Source organism: Arachis ipaensis, chromosome B3, assembly GCF_059453495.1.
Source record: "Arachis ipaensis isolate K30076 ecotype BB chromosome B3, ASM5945349v1, whole genome shotgun sequence".
In the NCBI taxonomy this organism is placed as follows: Eukaryota; Viridiplantae; Streptophyta; class Magnoliopsida; order Fabales; family Fabaceae; genus Arachis; species Arachis ipaensis.
This window is the reverse complement of record NC_142438.1, coordinates 30312300-30327060: the sequence shown is the minus strand read 5'-3', so window position 1 is coordinate 30327060 and position 14761 is coordinate 30312300. Positions and strand designations below refer to the sequence as shown.

Sequence of the window (14761 nt, the reverse complement as noted above, 5' to 3'; positions counted from 1 at the left end):
CTGGCCTACCTGTACCTCCAAGTTTCTGAGGGAAGCTCTAGTTTCCTGCATAAAACGATTCATTACTGCTTCCATATCAGTGTTTTTTTGGGACTGAGAATTTTTCTGCTGAGGTGGTTGTTGATGATGAGACTGAAACTGGCGGTTATTATGATTATTCTGCTGAAAACTGCCCTGAGAATTACTGTTAAAATTCTGTGATTCCCGAGGTTGCTCTCTCCACCCCTGATTATAGGTCTTAGAGTATGGGTCATTATTGGGGTTTCTAGGAGCATTCCCCATGTAATTGACCTGTTCAGAAGAAAATTGAGTATAATCATAATTCTCATTTTGCACAAAATTACCTGTCATATCATAAGGGATTTCTGGAGGTGCATTCTGAGTGTTGACAGCTGAAACCTGCATCCTACTCAATTGTTGAGAAATTAAACTCATCTGCTGACTCAAAATTTTATTCTGAGCAAGGATAGCATCAAGAGCTTCTACTTCTATAACGCCTTTCTTTTGAGGGGTCTCAGAGTTCACAGGATTCCTGTTAGATAAATATAAATATTGGTTGCTAACAACCAATTCAATAAGCTCAGTAGTTTCCTCCGGTGTCTTCTTCATGTGCAATGAACCACTGCAGAATTATCTAAACACATCTTGGACATTTCACCCAAGTCTTCATAAAAGATATCTAGTTAAGTCCATTTAGAAAACATGTCCGGAGGACATTGTCTGGTCAGTAGCTTGTATCTCTCCCAAGCTTCATAAAGGGTCTCACCATCCTTTTGCTTGAAGGTCTGAACCTCCACCCTAAGCTTAGTCAGCTTTTTAGGTGGGAAAAATTTAGTCAAAAATCCAGTGACAACCTTTTTCCAAGTATCCAGACTCTCTTTCGATTGAGAATCTAACCACAACTTTGCTTTATCCCTCAAAGCAAATAGGAAGAGCATGAGTTTGTACACATCCGGGTTCACTCCATTTGTCTTCACAGTATCACAAATCTGCAGAAAATTAGAAATAAATTGATTTGGGTCTTCTTGGGGAAGGCCATGATACTGACAGTTTTGTTGTACCAGAGTGACCAGTTGTGGCTTCAACTCAAAGTTGTTTGCAGCTATAAGAGGCACCACAATGCTTTTCCCATAAAGATCTGCATTAGGAGCAGTGTAAGAGTCAAGTACTCTTCTAGGTTGCTCATTCACAATTGGATTTGCCACATTGGCATTAACAACATTATTATGATCCATGGTGGACTCTGCAGCCTTGTAAAGTCTTCCTTGTTGCAAACGCTGCCTGAAAGTCCTTTCAGGTTCAGGATCAAAGTCTAAAAGAGGTTCCTTGTCCCTGTTCCTGCTCATAAACAGACAGAAGACAAAAAAAGATGAGATTCTCTACGGCAAAGTGCAGAAAATTTCCAGTGAGGTAACCTGTGTAAAGGAATAAAATAAAACTACTAAATAATTAAAGCAGTAAAATTTTGAAAATTATAAACAAAATGGGAATGAAAATTTTAAAATTTATAAAAAAAATTAAACAGAAAAATTAAAATAAAATTAACTAGGTGACACCAAACTTAATTTCAAAAATAAAAAAATAATTGATGCAAAATTCGAAAATTAAAGCAAAAAAAACAATTAAAACTAATAAAATAAAAAAAATAATGCAAAGGATAAAACGAAGTAAAATGAAACAAAATAAAAAAAAGGACAACGAAGATACACAAAAAATAAAATAAACAATATAGACTAAATAATTTTAAGAAACTGATAAAGGAAAATGAAAATTAAAAGGAAAGCAAAAAAAAAACGAAAATTAAAAGGGAGATAAAAAGAAGACAGGGGGTGAACGAAAAGAAAGAGGAAAAAATAAAGAAAAAAATGGAAAAATAAAAATAAATAATTCAAAAAAAATTAATTAAAAGAAAAATTATCTAATTTAAGCAATCAAACAACTGGTAATTGTCAATCACAAACAATCTTCGGCAACGGCGCTAAAATTTTGGTGCTGAATTTATAATCCACAAACTAACCGGCAAGTGCACCGGGTCGTACCAAGTAATACTTCAGGTGAGTGAGGGTCGATCCCACGAGGATTGATGGATTAAGCAATAATGGTTGATTAATTTACTTAGTTAGACAAATAGAAAATGGTGTTTGAGAGTTCAATTGCAATAAATAGTAATAAGAATATCAGAAAGTAAGCAGTAAATAAGTTGTGAATAATATAAGGAGAAACAGTTAAGGCTTCAGAGTTATCTATTTTCCGGAATGACTTTTCTTACTAACTATTTTAATTATACAAGATTTAATTCATGGCAAACTGTATGTGACTAAACCCTAATTCCTTAGACCTTTTTAGTCTCCTCTAAAATTCATCAACCGCTAATTCCTTGGTCACTTAATTCCAATTAGAGGGTGAAGTTCAATTCTAGTTATATGCCACAGAAATCCTAATTACCCAAATATAAGAAGATTATATGTCACGTATCCCGTTAAATCCAGATAATTAGAAATTTAGGAGAATATGTTTTCAAGCTGTTGTTCAAGTAAATAGCTTTTCCAAGTTATACAAAAACTCAATTAGAAAGAGGGTCATACTTCCGTTCCACCCAAATTCATAAAATAAAGAACGAAAACAGTTCTTGAATTATAAATCAGTACATGAATTAAAATAGAAAAATAATAGTATCAATCCATACAATAGACAGAGCTCCTAACCTTAAGAGTGGAGGTTTAGTTGCTCATGGTTCAAAGAGAAAATAAGGATTCAGGTAAACTGTTAAGTGCGAAATGAGGTAGTAGAGAAGATATGATTCTTTTTCCTTTTATATCTAATCCTAATTAATGTAAAATATCTTTTATAAAACTAAATAATATCTTTTCCTATTTTTAAATAAAATAAAGTCTAAATCAGAATTAATAGGAGATTGCGTGCTTGCTTCTTGGAGAGTTGTGGACCACTTGATTCCTTAATAATCCACGCCTACTATTATATATCGTTAGAAAGCTATAGAAGTTAGCTTTCCAACGCCACTAGAATCACGTCAATTGGACCTCTGTAGCTTGAGTTATTCAGGTTTGAGTGCAGAGAGGTCAGGGTTGACAGCATCATTCGCCTTCTTCTCTTTTTCTGCGGAAACTCCATCAAATACATCCGAATACTACCTAAAATAAATAGAATTGCACACGACTCAAAGTAGCATCCATAGTGACTAAAAGATAATTAATTCTTGATTAAACTCAACAAATTAAATGCAAATTCACTAGGAAAAGGTAGGAAATATGCTCACACATCATTACCATCAACTTTGGGACCCTCATTTGTGTTCTTCTTGCTCACCAAGTCTCCCTCACCAGGATATTTATGAGTATCATCAACCCATACCACAACTTCCTTCCCTGCTAGCAATTCTGGTGTGGACACCCCATGCTCAAAGTACACATCAACTACTCCATCATTCTGACGTGCAGCAAAGCACATCTTTCTTAACTCATCATCACTTGTAAGATCCCTCAGTCCACCATCTAAGCTCCTTCTCGGAGGCAGCCACCAACACTGAAGTATGTTGTCATACCCAAATTCTTTGTAATAGTTCCTTACGAAGAACACATCTAATGTATCCTCATCTAAATCTCCTAAGCAAGTTCTGTTGTCCGGTGAGTACACTAGTATTTCATCATCATTTTTTTTTAAATGTTTTCTCAAGATGGAACATGATATCCATCAAAGTCTCCATCTGCATTATGCGAAAAAATAAATTGAAGAAGCAAACAATCAGATTCACACATACAACAACAAACCATGACATTCAACCACAAACAAAACACCAGAAACACCCATCAAATAACCCAAATAAAAATGCATTAAAAACAGAGCATGGAAAAAAAATTTTCCACTGCCCACAAAAACCCTAGCAGAAAACAGAAAACTTTAAACTTTCATCAACAAAAATCAAATTTTCATCCAAGAGAGACAATGATGCATAAATTTAACTTGAAAAGCATTATTTTTTTCCAGTTTAAAACTACCTTCGTGTGTTCGCAATGAACTCTGTCTCCTACCGTCAGCAACAACGATCGCACACAACTATCACAGTGGAAGCGAACTCCAGGAAGCTGAATGTTTTCACCCTTCAAACCCTATACAGTTGCCAGGACTCAGGATTTCATGGCACGTAGTTTTGGTGTTCAGAAGAAGAAGAGGAAGATGAAGTGATCACAGAGGTTGGGTTATTTGGGTTTTGAGTTTTAACTTCTCTCAAACAACGACGTTTCATCCATCTTTCTCTTTAGCGCCAAAATTGACACTCCAACGTGGCACCCAGCGTGGCATCTCAGTGCCATGTCACTGCCGGCGGCAATCAAGTTGGCCGGAGATGTGGAGAGGGACAATTGTGGTGCAATTTTAACAAAGTTGGGGTCATAAATAATGCAATTGGTAAGTCAGGAACTAAATCGATGTAAATCGTGAATTTCAAGAACCACTATGAAGTTTAACTCGATATTGCTGACTTGCTGGTTTTTTCTTTTTTTGTTTTTTGTTTTGGTGGACGGACTGACATGCTGGTTTAAAAAGGGGAGGGGCCGAGGAAAAGTTGTTTGGAATGGTTACAGGCCTTTGTTGTTGCTCTCCAGGCTTTTGTTCTGTTTTTTTATTTGTTTTATTGTTGTTTTGACAAAAAAAAAATATGTGTATCAGGTTAGATTTTTTCTGAAACAGGATCAGGTAAGATTATGTAGAGATATAAATATGAATTTCTCAATCAGAATAATTATACTGTCCAAAAATAATTAAAATAATTATTGAAAGCCCAAAACTGTAACGTTGCACCAAAGCCCAACTGTGCAACCAAGGCATGAAGCCTACATATATTCGGTTGGTATTTCTTTTTCCATGCTATATATATATTCAGAAGGTCCCTAAGTTAATTCGTCTCTTCACTCCCAGTCACTCTCTCTCTCTCTCACGTAGTCTTGAGAGGCAGCTACTTCAAATTAGGGATTTAGGTTTGGGATAGGGTTTTAAGTTTTAACCTCTCCTACATATGCATTTTCAGCATCTTCTGTAATTGCGATCTCCAATGGCCATGGATCCCACCAAGAAACGCAAGCTAGACGAGAACGGTTTCTCTGCCGCCCTCGCCGCAACAACCGATGGCGACAATCACCTCATGCTCACCCCTACGGACGCCCGCAAGATCATGGAGCGCTTCACCCCTGACCAGCTCCTCGACATCCTCCAGGACGCCGCCGTCCGCCATGCGGACGTCCTGGCCGCCGTGCGCTCCGTCGCTGACCCCGATGTCTCCCAGCGTAAGCTCTTCATCCGCGGCCTAGGCTGGGACACCACCACCGACGGCCTCCGCAACCTATTCTCCACTTACGGCGACCTCGAGGAGGCCGTCGTTATCCTCGACAAAGCCACTGGCAAGTCCAAGGGCTATGGCTTCGTCACCTTCCGACACGTCGATGGTGCACTCCTCGCTCTGCGCGAGCCCAGCAAGCGAATCGATGGCCGTGTAACCGTCACGCAGCTTGCCGCAGCAGGCAATTCAGGCGCCACCACTAACGCTGCTGACGTGGCACTGCGAAAGATCTATGTCGCGAACGTGCCGCCGGACCTCCCCGCGGACAAGCTGCTGGCGCATTTCTCACACTACGGGGAGATCGAGGAAGGGCCGCTGGGGTTCGACAAGCAGACCGGAAAATCAAAGGGTTTTGCGCTTTTCGTGTATAAGACTCCTGAGGGGGCTCAAGCTGCTTTGATGGAGCCCGTGAAGACGGTGGATGGGAGGCAGCTAAATTGCAAGCTGGCAATTACGGATGGGAAGCAAGGGAAGCGAGGCGGTGCGGCGCCAGGAGGGGCTGATGGCGTTCAGGGTCATGGTCATGGCCACGGTCACGGGAATGCTCATGGTCACGGGGATGGGATGGGGATGGCTCCGGCTTCTGTGCCAGGAACGCTTTCGGGTCAATATGGCGGCCCAGTTGGCAATTTGGGTTCTTATGGAGGGTTTGCTGGTGGGCTTCAGGGTCAGCCTCCCATGGGGAGTCATCCGTTGAATTCTTCAGTTGGTGGGCTGGGCTCTGTTGGAAATCAGGCTCCCCCAGCGATGGGCGGGGCTGGAGGGTATGGGTCTGGTCTTGGAGGCCATTATGGTGGTTATGGTGTGCCTGGATCTGTAGGCTTCGGTGGAATGGGAGGTGGGGCTGCAGGTGGTGGTGCTGGTTTAGGAGGAGGCGGCGCAGGTGGTGCTGGCGCTGGTGGACTTGGTGGTGCTTTGGGTGGCGCTGCTTCAATGTATAGATTGCCGGGTTCAGGCGGAATGCCAGGTGCTGGGTATCCTGAGAGTGGACATTACAGTTTATCAGCTTCGTCCGGTTACCAGAATCAGCATCACCCGCCTGCTGGAGCCTCTCCTGTTCCTAGGGTTCCTCCTGGTTCTATGTATCCAAATGTTCCCCCTTACTACTGAGGTAATCGTTTCTTGCTCCTATTTTTAACATACTTTGTAGTTTTGTCATGTTTTATCTTTATTTTCGTCGATTTGCTCTTTTTATCTTGTGTGATTCTTTTCTTACTTCCTGTGCTTTGTTTGTTATTTTGTTGTAAACTTGTTCTTTCTTTGGATTGTATGTTTTCTGGTTTGGTTCATCAATAATCAGTGCCGGGGACTACAGAGTAAACTGAGAAGGATTGTCATAAGAAAATGTTTATTGTTAATGTTTAATTTGCTTACCTCGTGCATGACTGCATATTGTGGATTGCCCTTCGTTTGTTGTGATCTGTTTGTGTGTTTCCTTGTCATGACATGGGTGATTTGTTTCTGGATTATATCATATATGGGGTGTCCCCCCCCCCCCCCCCCCCGGCCCTCTTTTCTTTTTTCCCTTTAATTGATTGTCTTCATTTATTGGTCAGTCTCTGACAGTGTGACCTACTTGGTTGTTATCTTGCAAAATTTCTATTGAAAGGAGGTAATGAAGACTCTTGATTGCTTGTGTTGTTGTTGGAGATCATATGCCTGATCTGTAGTTTTATACCCCTGATCAATGAATGTTTTGATTTCTCTGATATGATGGGGGGATTGATAATTTAGAATTGAAGTTTGTCATGGTGAACTTGTGATTTGTACGATACTTCTGTCCTTCCGTTATGGAGCACACTTGAGCATCTGAATTTTTTCCCTTCAAAATTCTTTATTATTTTATTGACCAGGAAAATTGTTCCAACCTTTTCAGCATGCTGTTCTAACTTAACTTAATATTATCTCGTGGGTGGTCCATTACATGATGCTTAACGTAAAAGTTAGTTATTCTTGTCAGCACTATAAGATTTATGGAAAAATGTTTAGTACTGCATTCACATTCTCAGTAAAAATGCTTAATGACTTTGTGTTGTTTTTTTTTACATTGTATTTTGAAACATAATTAATTTTTAACATGTCAAAACTATCAAGTGTTGTGCTTATCATGCAATCTGCATCTGTGCTATGTGACTGCATTTATATATTGGTTTACCTTGTTCTGTTTTCAGAGTGGCACTTTCCCGACAATTTTCTGATGAATGTTCATGTTGCTTTGCCTTGTTTGTGGGTTCAGTTGTCTGTTATGCTGTGTCTGTTTATGTTTTTTTTCTCCTTTCCTCTAGTTTAAATTGTTGTTGTACATGCAATACTCTTTTATGTCTATTATTCATACTTATGAATTTTCATTTTGCTCTGTCCAATTTGTTTGTGGATTTGGCTTGTTTCTTCACTTTCCTTTTTTTTTAACTTAAAATGCTCCTTGCCTGTAGTTTTAGTTGTTGTACATCTTTTTATTTACCTCTATGCCCTTACAATTATGTTCTTGTATGTATTTAGAAAGCTGTGTTGTGTTACTTTGTAATGATACACCGACTGTTTCCTTGGTTCTTAACTAATGTAGAGCATCATAAATGTTTTTGTCAATAAGCTATTTTTGTTGTTGTATAATTTTCTTAAATGATGGTTGTGAAATGAATTGAGTTGCGAATGGATGTTTGATTCAGGTCTATCATCGGTTATTGGGCGCAGATGCTTTATGTGCTTCTGGTGATTGCGTGATTGCAGAATATGTGCTCTGGTGTAATAAATTTATTAGTCTGTCCTTTTACAGCCTGCTGAGCTTTGATTTGTTTGTTTTATTAGTGAAAGGCAGTGAGATAGATTAGTTTTGTACTTTTGGCTGGATCATCTTGGCTGATAGGATTGTTGTTTTTGTTATGTAGTTTTGAATTCTGGTGATATTTAGTAGCTGAGTTTGTATTTAGTTACTTCTTCCTACTAATGGTTTCAAAAAAGGTTTTTCTTTTTCTGATTGTGTTTCATTTGGAGAATCAATATTTTCTATTACACCGTTGGTTTCGTTGGTTATCTAATTATGTTGGGGATTTTCCATGGTAAATTGACTTTGTTCGTCCAATAAGGATTTAAATTTGATTTAAGAGTCCCTACATTGAGGGTTTTGTGTTAAGTTGTTCCTTTTTGGCCTATTTTTTCCCCTGTAACAATCAAAGTGTATTGTGATGTCTGTTAGTAATTTTGAAAATTGACTGTTTCACTACTAGTGCTTTCCCTTGGTTCATAGCCCACATCCTGGCTTGACATTTCTTCATATGTTAAGGGTTTGATATCAGTGTACTATTATTCTTTAAATTCGCACATCATGATCTAAGTACAATTTATTTTAAATTGTGGTATTGACCATTTTTCTTCCAAAGATATATAGGCTTTGCAACAACATGATCGAATTTTTTGAGGCAGTTACGTTGATTTATTATTCCGTTGCATAACTGATTCTATGTTGTATGACATTTTTGAGACATCACCTTGCTGGTTTCAAGTTGCTCAGGATTGCAACTCATTGGAATATGTTGTTGCTTTGTCGATATTCTTTGAGCTTCACTAAATTTGTGGTTCTATTGCTCCTTGAGAGCCTTACATTGTAATGGTGGTTGAGTAGTGAAATTCGAAATTTCGCTAAATTGGTGGTATTGTTTCCCAACTAATGGGATTCTGTTTGTTTAGCTGGTTGATGATGAGCCACTTTGTGTCTTTAGTTTATCAATTGGTATATATGTATCATATTTGTTTTGGGATTGTCCATTGCTAACCTGAAGGATGACCAGGGACAATGCTATGTTTGAGCAAGCAGAACCGTTCATCCTAATATGCTGTTCTCACAATGCCCTTAAAGAGCCTTGTAGATCGATTAATTCCTTCCTTCTATTTATACTTCCTATCCCTTATCAGTTATCACTTGACATTTAAGGTTAATATGCATAATATGATTTGAAAATGTTTTACTGGCTGTATCGCATGCTTGGTTTGATGTGTTAGTTACGTCTGTCCCTAAGTCTGGAATCTGGCTATGTATATTCTGTCTAATTCTTTACTCTGCCTCCCTACTTTCTCATCCTTATACACCACATAATTGCACTCGAACTCTTGGAATCTTAGATGACCGCGCTTTTTAACTATTGTTTTATGTTTTGGGTGTATTAGTGGAATTTGTGTTACTCTATGTTTTACACTTTTGGTTATGTTATTTGGTCTCCAATTTGAGTTTGTAGTGTGCTTCTGAGATTTTTCATATCAATCTAATTATGCCGTCTGTTCTTTGAGATTGATGGTGCTTCATATCAATTCCTTTTGCTACATTGTATATGTGAATATTAAGGAAATGTCCAACATTCGATCATTGCATAATATCCGCAATTTTTTTCCTTCATGCATTGGGTTCAATTTGTATCCGGATGTAATATTGTATAGTTGAAGTGCTCAAGTTCTTTCCTACAACTTTGTTCAGATAACTTGATCTTTAGTCTTGTTCGCTATGAATTTGGATGCGGCAACCGAATGTTTGATAATTATTTTTCTGTCCTTTATATGTGGATTCCCTTAGGCGATGAAATTTGTGAAGCCTTAAAATAAGGGGGTTAGTTACTCATGTTTTCTCACTTTGCATGATTCAAATATTTAAAGTGAGGCGATAAATATTAGTGTCATATTATCCTCTTAAACATGCCCTCTCTTTTTTTTTAATGGTCTGGTACCTGGGGCAAAACTGGCCTAGACCCACAGCAGAATAACCAAGCCCCGACCCGCAAGCCAACCAGAAATTCAAACCTGTGATTCCCTCTTCCTCTTGCGCAAGAGATCAAATCTGCACCCTTCATTGCGGCGGCGGCTTCCCCCTACGACCACGCCCTCTCTTTTTGAACTATGACAGATGCATATAGTGATTGTTTGGTTAGTGTCCATGTCCATGTCCATGGTGGGCATGCACACGGTGGTATAAGTCCATCATCTGTTTGCCGAGATTTTTTTAGTTAGTGGAACACAAATGTGGATATAAAATACTTGTACCCTCAGCATCCCCAACATGGTGACTCTTCCTTCTCTTTACCCATCATTCCTCCCTACTGCTACTCCTGCCAAGAAGCTCTCGGTGTTTCTCTTTGCTGCCTGATTTCCTTGTTTGTGCTCCTCCGCCTTCATCTTCCCCAGATTGGTCGTGACAACTCCAGCTTCCAAGTGCACGAGGGCTTTGTTTTTGTCAACCTTCCAGTTCCACAGCAACATTGTCTTTTCCTCGCCTTCTTGATCTGCGACAGCATCTTTCAGATCCCATTCCCTCTCCCCCCCCCCCTTTTTCCCTCTCGATCTGCTCCACCTTTGCCTCTCTACCCCACCATCGTTTTCCTCCTCTCCCTTCACCTCTCTTCCTTGTCGTTGTATCCCTCTAGTTCTCTTTTATTTATTATTTGTATACTTTTTATGTATTTGGATTTTGATTAACGTTAGAGTATTTTGAATTGTAAATGTTGAACTGAACTTGATTTTGTGCTGCTATGTTGAATTGAATTTGTAATTAAGAGTTGTTGATGGTGGCGGTTAGGGTTGAAATGTAGTGGTTGTTGTACTATGCGGGTAAAAAGGAAATTTTGTATGATTTTATTAGGGAGTCTTAGAGTAACGGTTGAGTTATCTCCGTGTGACCTCAAGGTCACAAACTTGTGCACCGGGTTGCTTTATTTATTTATTTATTTATTTATTTATGGTATTCCCTCTTTGGCATCACCAAACAAGATAAAAGAATCGGTGCATTCTTATGTCTGTCACCTTGTCTATGTCCTTGTTTGAAGGACACTAGCCAGACGCAGTCAATTAGTCATATATACCGGTTATCACTGGTTTTATTTCTTTCTAACATCTGGTGGAATGAGTATGTTAAAATGAAGATGGAGCTGGACCGAGAGGTCTGCTAAAACAATATGTATATGCTGGCTCCTCAAAAAACCATGGTAGATTGGCGGTGGTGCATCCATGCAGAATAGGTAGATGTGGTCTTGGTAGTTTGAGAGGACATCATTCACTCGATTTTCGTGGCCAACTATTTGTCATGCTTGTAATCGATTCAAATGTGTATTCCGTGACAATAGCTTTATTTTAGTATGCATTTTGGAATATATCTTGTACTTATTATTGATATTCAATGTGCGTATAAGGTTTAAGCATTTTCAATTATTGGATACGAATTAAAATGTTGTATCTACGGTGATGAAATATTGTTCACTTAATAGGAGTGCTTATTATTAGTTCAGGTAGATCAATCAATCATGGTTTGAAATTAATTTGCTCTATGCTTGAGTTGGTTAATTAATGATGAATAACGGTTGGGATATCTTTTTTAGTTAAATGATTATTCTGTGAAATAAAAAAGTTTAATTATCAGTAATCTACTATGGAGATTTGTTTGCTTCCACATGTATTTAACTCGAGGTTTTAATTATTAGCATAATGGCATAGACAGATTTTCAGTGAGATATGATTTAATCACGTGTTCTAAGTATTTCTTTGATTTTTCCTTTTTTTAGCCAAAATTTTTTTTATTTGAGAATTAGTCAAGGTATGTTCATGTTATACAGTGACTTTCGGAAATAAAATGAATTATTTAAGCATGACTTATGTTATATAAACTATGGTTGCCTTAAATAAAGGCCCTCTTTAGTATCTAAATGTGTGAAGATTTCAGGACACAATGATGTGATCAACGTCTGAAATTGAAATTTATGCAGAGTTCAAAAGATAACACTAATGTCTAAAGTATTTCAAAATTACGTGGACTGAATCTTCGAATCCTAAACACTACCTAAAGATAGGGGTGCACATGGGCCGGGTGAAGCCGGGTTTGATGTGACCCAGACCCGACCCGAAATATACACCGGGTCTATTTATTAGACCCGAACCCGGCCCTAGACCCGATGAAACCAATACACTTTCGGGCCACAATTATACCGGGTGAAAATCGGGCCGTTAACATTACATTACGTTGATACCTTCTTGTAAGTTAGCATGTAAAAATATCCAAATTTCCAAGACTCCAACCATTATTTAACATGGTAAAATTCACTTAGAAAAATATAACAAGAACCAACCCTTCTTCAAAATTAAAGCATAACCACAATCAATACTAAAGTATAACCACAATCAATACTAATATTGTCTAATAATACCAAATATTTAAATCAATACAAATAACACAATATTATGCATTAGTATGAAGTCTTATGCATTCTAAACATAAAACATTAACTTATAGTCTTATAATGACTAATAACACAAAATATTAAGATTTACAATACTTAAATTCCACATAAGAATAGTCATGATCCATCACTAATAACACAAAATATTAATTGTGTATCATGACCGGGTCACCGGGCCGACTTCGGGTGACCCGAGCTATGGCCCGGACCCGACCCGAAATAATGAACGGGTCTATTTTTGAGACTCTTATCCGGTTCTAAACCCGATGAAATCACACCAAATTAGCCCCAAAAGTGTTCGGGACCGGGCCGGACCTTCGGGCCGGGCCGGGTCTGTGCACCCCTACCTAAAGATAACGGACACAACACAATTATGTGCTCATCTTCGGCGGTTTTTCTTGTGGAACGAACCGTTTTGTCTCTCGTTTTTCAGTTTGACTGACCAACTCAACCCTATTTTAGATAAGCCCCGTTACAAGATCTGAAAATACAAACCAATACTAGAATATAGATAGACAAGAATACTATAGCAAAAGATCTGAAAATACACGGGACTGGAGACACGGGGACATATGAATTTTAAAATTTTATGAGACATGAGAAAATGATATATATATATAATATTTTTTAGATAAATTATAATAATATTTTAATATTTTATTGATAGTAAAATATAAAAGTTTTTAATGTCTTCCAATTATATAAAGTATTTAAATTTTTTTTTGTTTTAATAAATAATAATATAATATTTATAAACTCATTTCAAAAATATATATATTAAGAATAAGATTGGATACACTGACATATGGTGGTATTTAAGTGTGTTCGAAAAAAAAAAATTTATTATTTATTAAGACATGGTTGGACACAGCAGACACACTGTCGAATGAGTGTCATGTCTAAAATGTGTTCTACACGTGAATACGACAACTCAACAAAATGTCCATAATTCATAGCAAAAGAGGGATGCCAAACAAATACGTTACCACCATGGCAAATCAGAATGACGATAAAGTAGTTAGTGGAATAGGTCACTATTAAAAAATTCGGGGTTACGACGACCCTTCTGAAGGCCAAAGCATTGAAAACCTATTTAGCAATGACAAGGCTATCAATTATCCGCCCTATCAATAAAAAAGATCAATTTTACCAACACTTTTAAGGACAATACTAATATCTGTTTGTGTCAATAAAACACATTTGTAAATAATTTTATCTTTTTTAGTATCAACGATTTAACCGTCAGTAATATTTAGTAATAAATTTTAATCGCTTAATTATCCCGACAGTTATAGAGTCGGTCATAATAAAAAAATATGTTTTATAATTATACGAAAAATTTAATCATTGGTAAAATCAATTTTTTTAATCTTTTTTAAAACAAAAAATTAAAGTGTTCTTAAATCTATTGTGAATTTGCATTGTTGGTACAGATTGTATTTTTTGAAATTGTTCTAAAATATGATTTTGTTTTAATCTGCATTGTTATGAAATATGCATTTGTACATATATATGTTCTTTTAAATTGTTCTGAAATCTATATTGTTCTAAAATCTAAAGTTCAATTGTTTGGTTTTTCTTTTAATTTTTTTTGTTTTTACACTTTTTGCTCAAGAAAATTTATAGAGATATCCGCGAAAAATTGATATTTAACGGATACCGAATACTTGTTATATGTATATGGAGTGGAGATGGAACCTTTTTGATTGCACGGGACAGGGACATGTCTCCGTTCTCATACCGTTTGGTTTGGTAAGACACAAAATTTGATAGACAGGAAAACATAAATGGACATTGATGGTTTATCAGTGGCTAAGAGAAGGGGGGTTGAATCTTAGCCCCTTTTTCGCTTAATAACACTTGCTGGCCTTTTAGAACACTTAGGGAGATATTTCTTATTTTTGTCTCGTGCCTGGTCAAGAGACTTTTTCTTTTTGTCTCATAACCAGCCAAGAGATATTTTTCAGTTTTGTCTCCTAGGCAGCAGAAAACAGAAATGGAGTAGAAGAGAGAGAAAATCACACCAAGATATATCTTGGTTCAGCTGCTAAGTGCAATGCAGCCTACATCTAGTCTCCATCACAACAATGATGGAATTTCACTATAATCATCATGATTACATACACCAATTTCTCCCTAGGAACTACCCTTCCTATCCGGGACAAGTCCAGAATCTAATCCCCAATCCTGAACTTTACTT

The 14761-nt window shown here is 37.5% G+C and overlaps 1 protein-coding gene and 1 non-coding gene across 3 annotated transcripts; both read left to right on the top strand.

Annotated features, from left to right (window-relative positions):
• Nucleotides 1–697: 697 nt before the first annotated feature.
• LOC148570179 (small nucleolar RNA R71) lies at nt 698–806 on the top strand. Its single transcript, XR_015908544.1, has one exon. It is a non-coding gene; the product is annotated as a small nucleolar RNA R71 (small nucleolar RNA).
• A 4081-nt stretch (nt 807–4887) lies between these two features.
• LOC107630072 (RNA-binding (RRM/RBD/RNP motifs) family protein) lies at nt 4888–11625 on the top strand. 2 transcript variants are annotated; one of them, XM_016333102.3, is made up of 2 exons: nt 4888–6464; nt 8020–8324. In XM_016333102.3, the coding sequence occupies exon 1, from the start codon at nt 5069–5071 to the stop codon at nt 6461–6463; it is 1395 nt and encodes a 464-aa protein (XP_016188588.1). In that variant the 5' UTR covers nt 4888–5068; the 3' UTR covers nt 6464; nt 8020–8324. The 2 variants fall into 2 exon arrangements, with proteins under 2 accessions (XP_016188588.1, XP_016188589.1); XM_016333103.3 differs by lacking the exon at nt 8020–8324 and adding an exon at nt 11254–11625 and having other exon boundaries at nt 4925–6464.
• The last annotated feature ends 3136 nt before the right edge of the window (nt 11626–14761 follow it).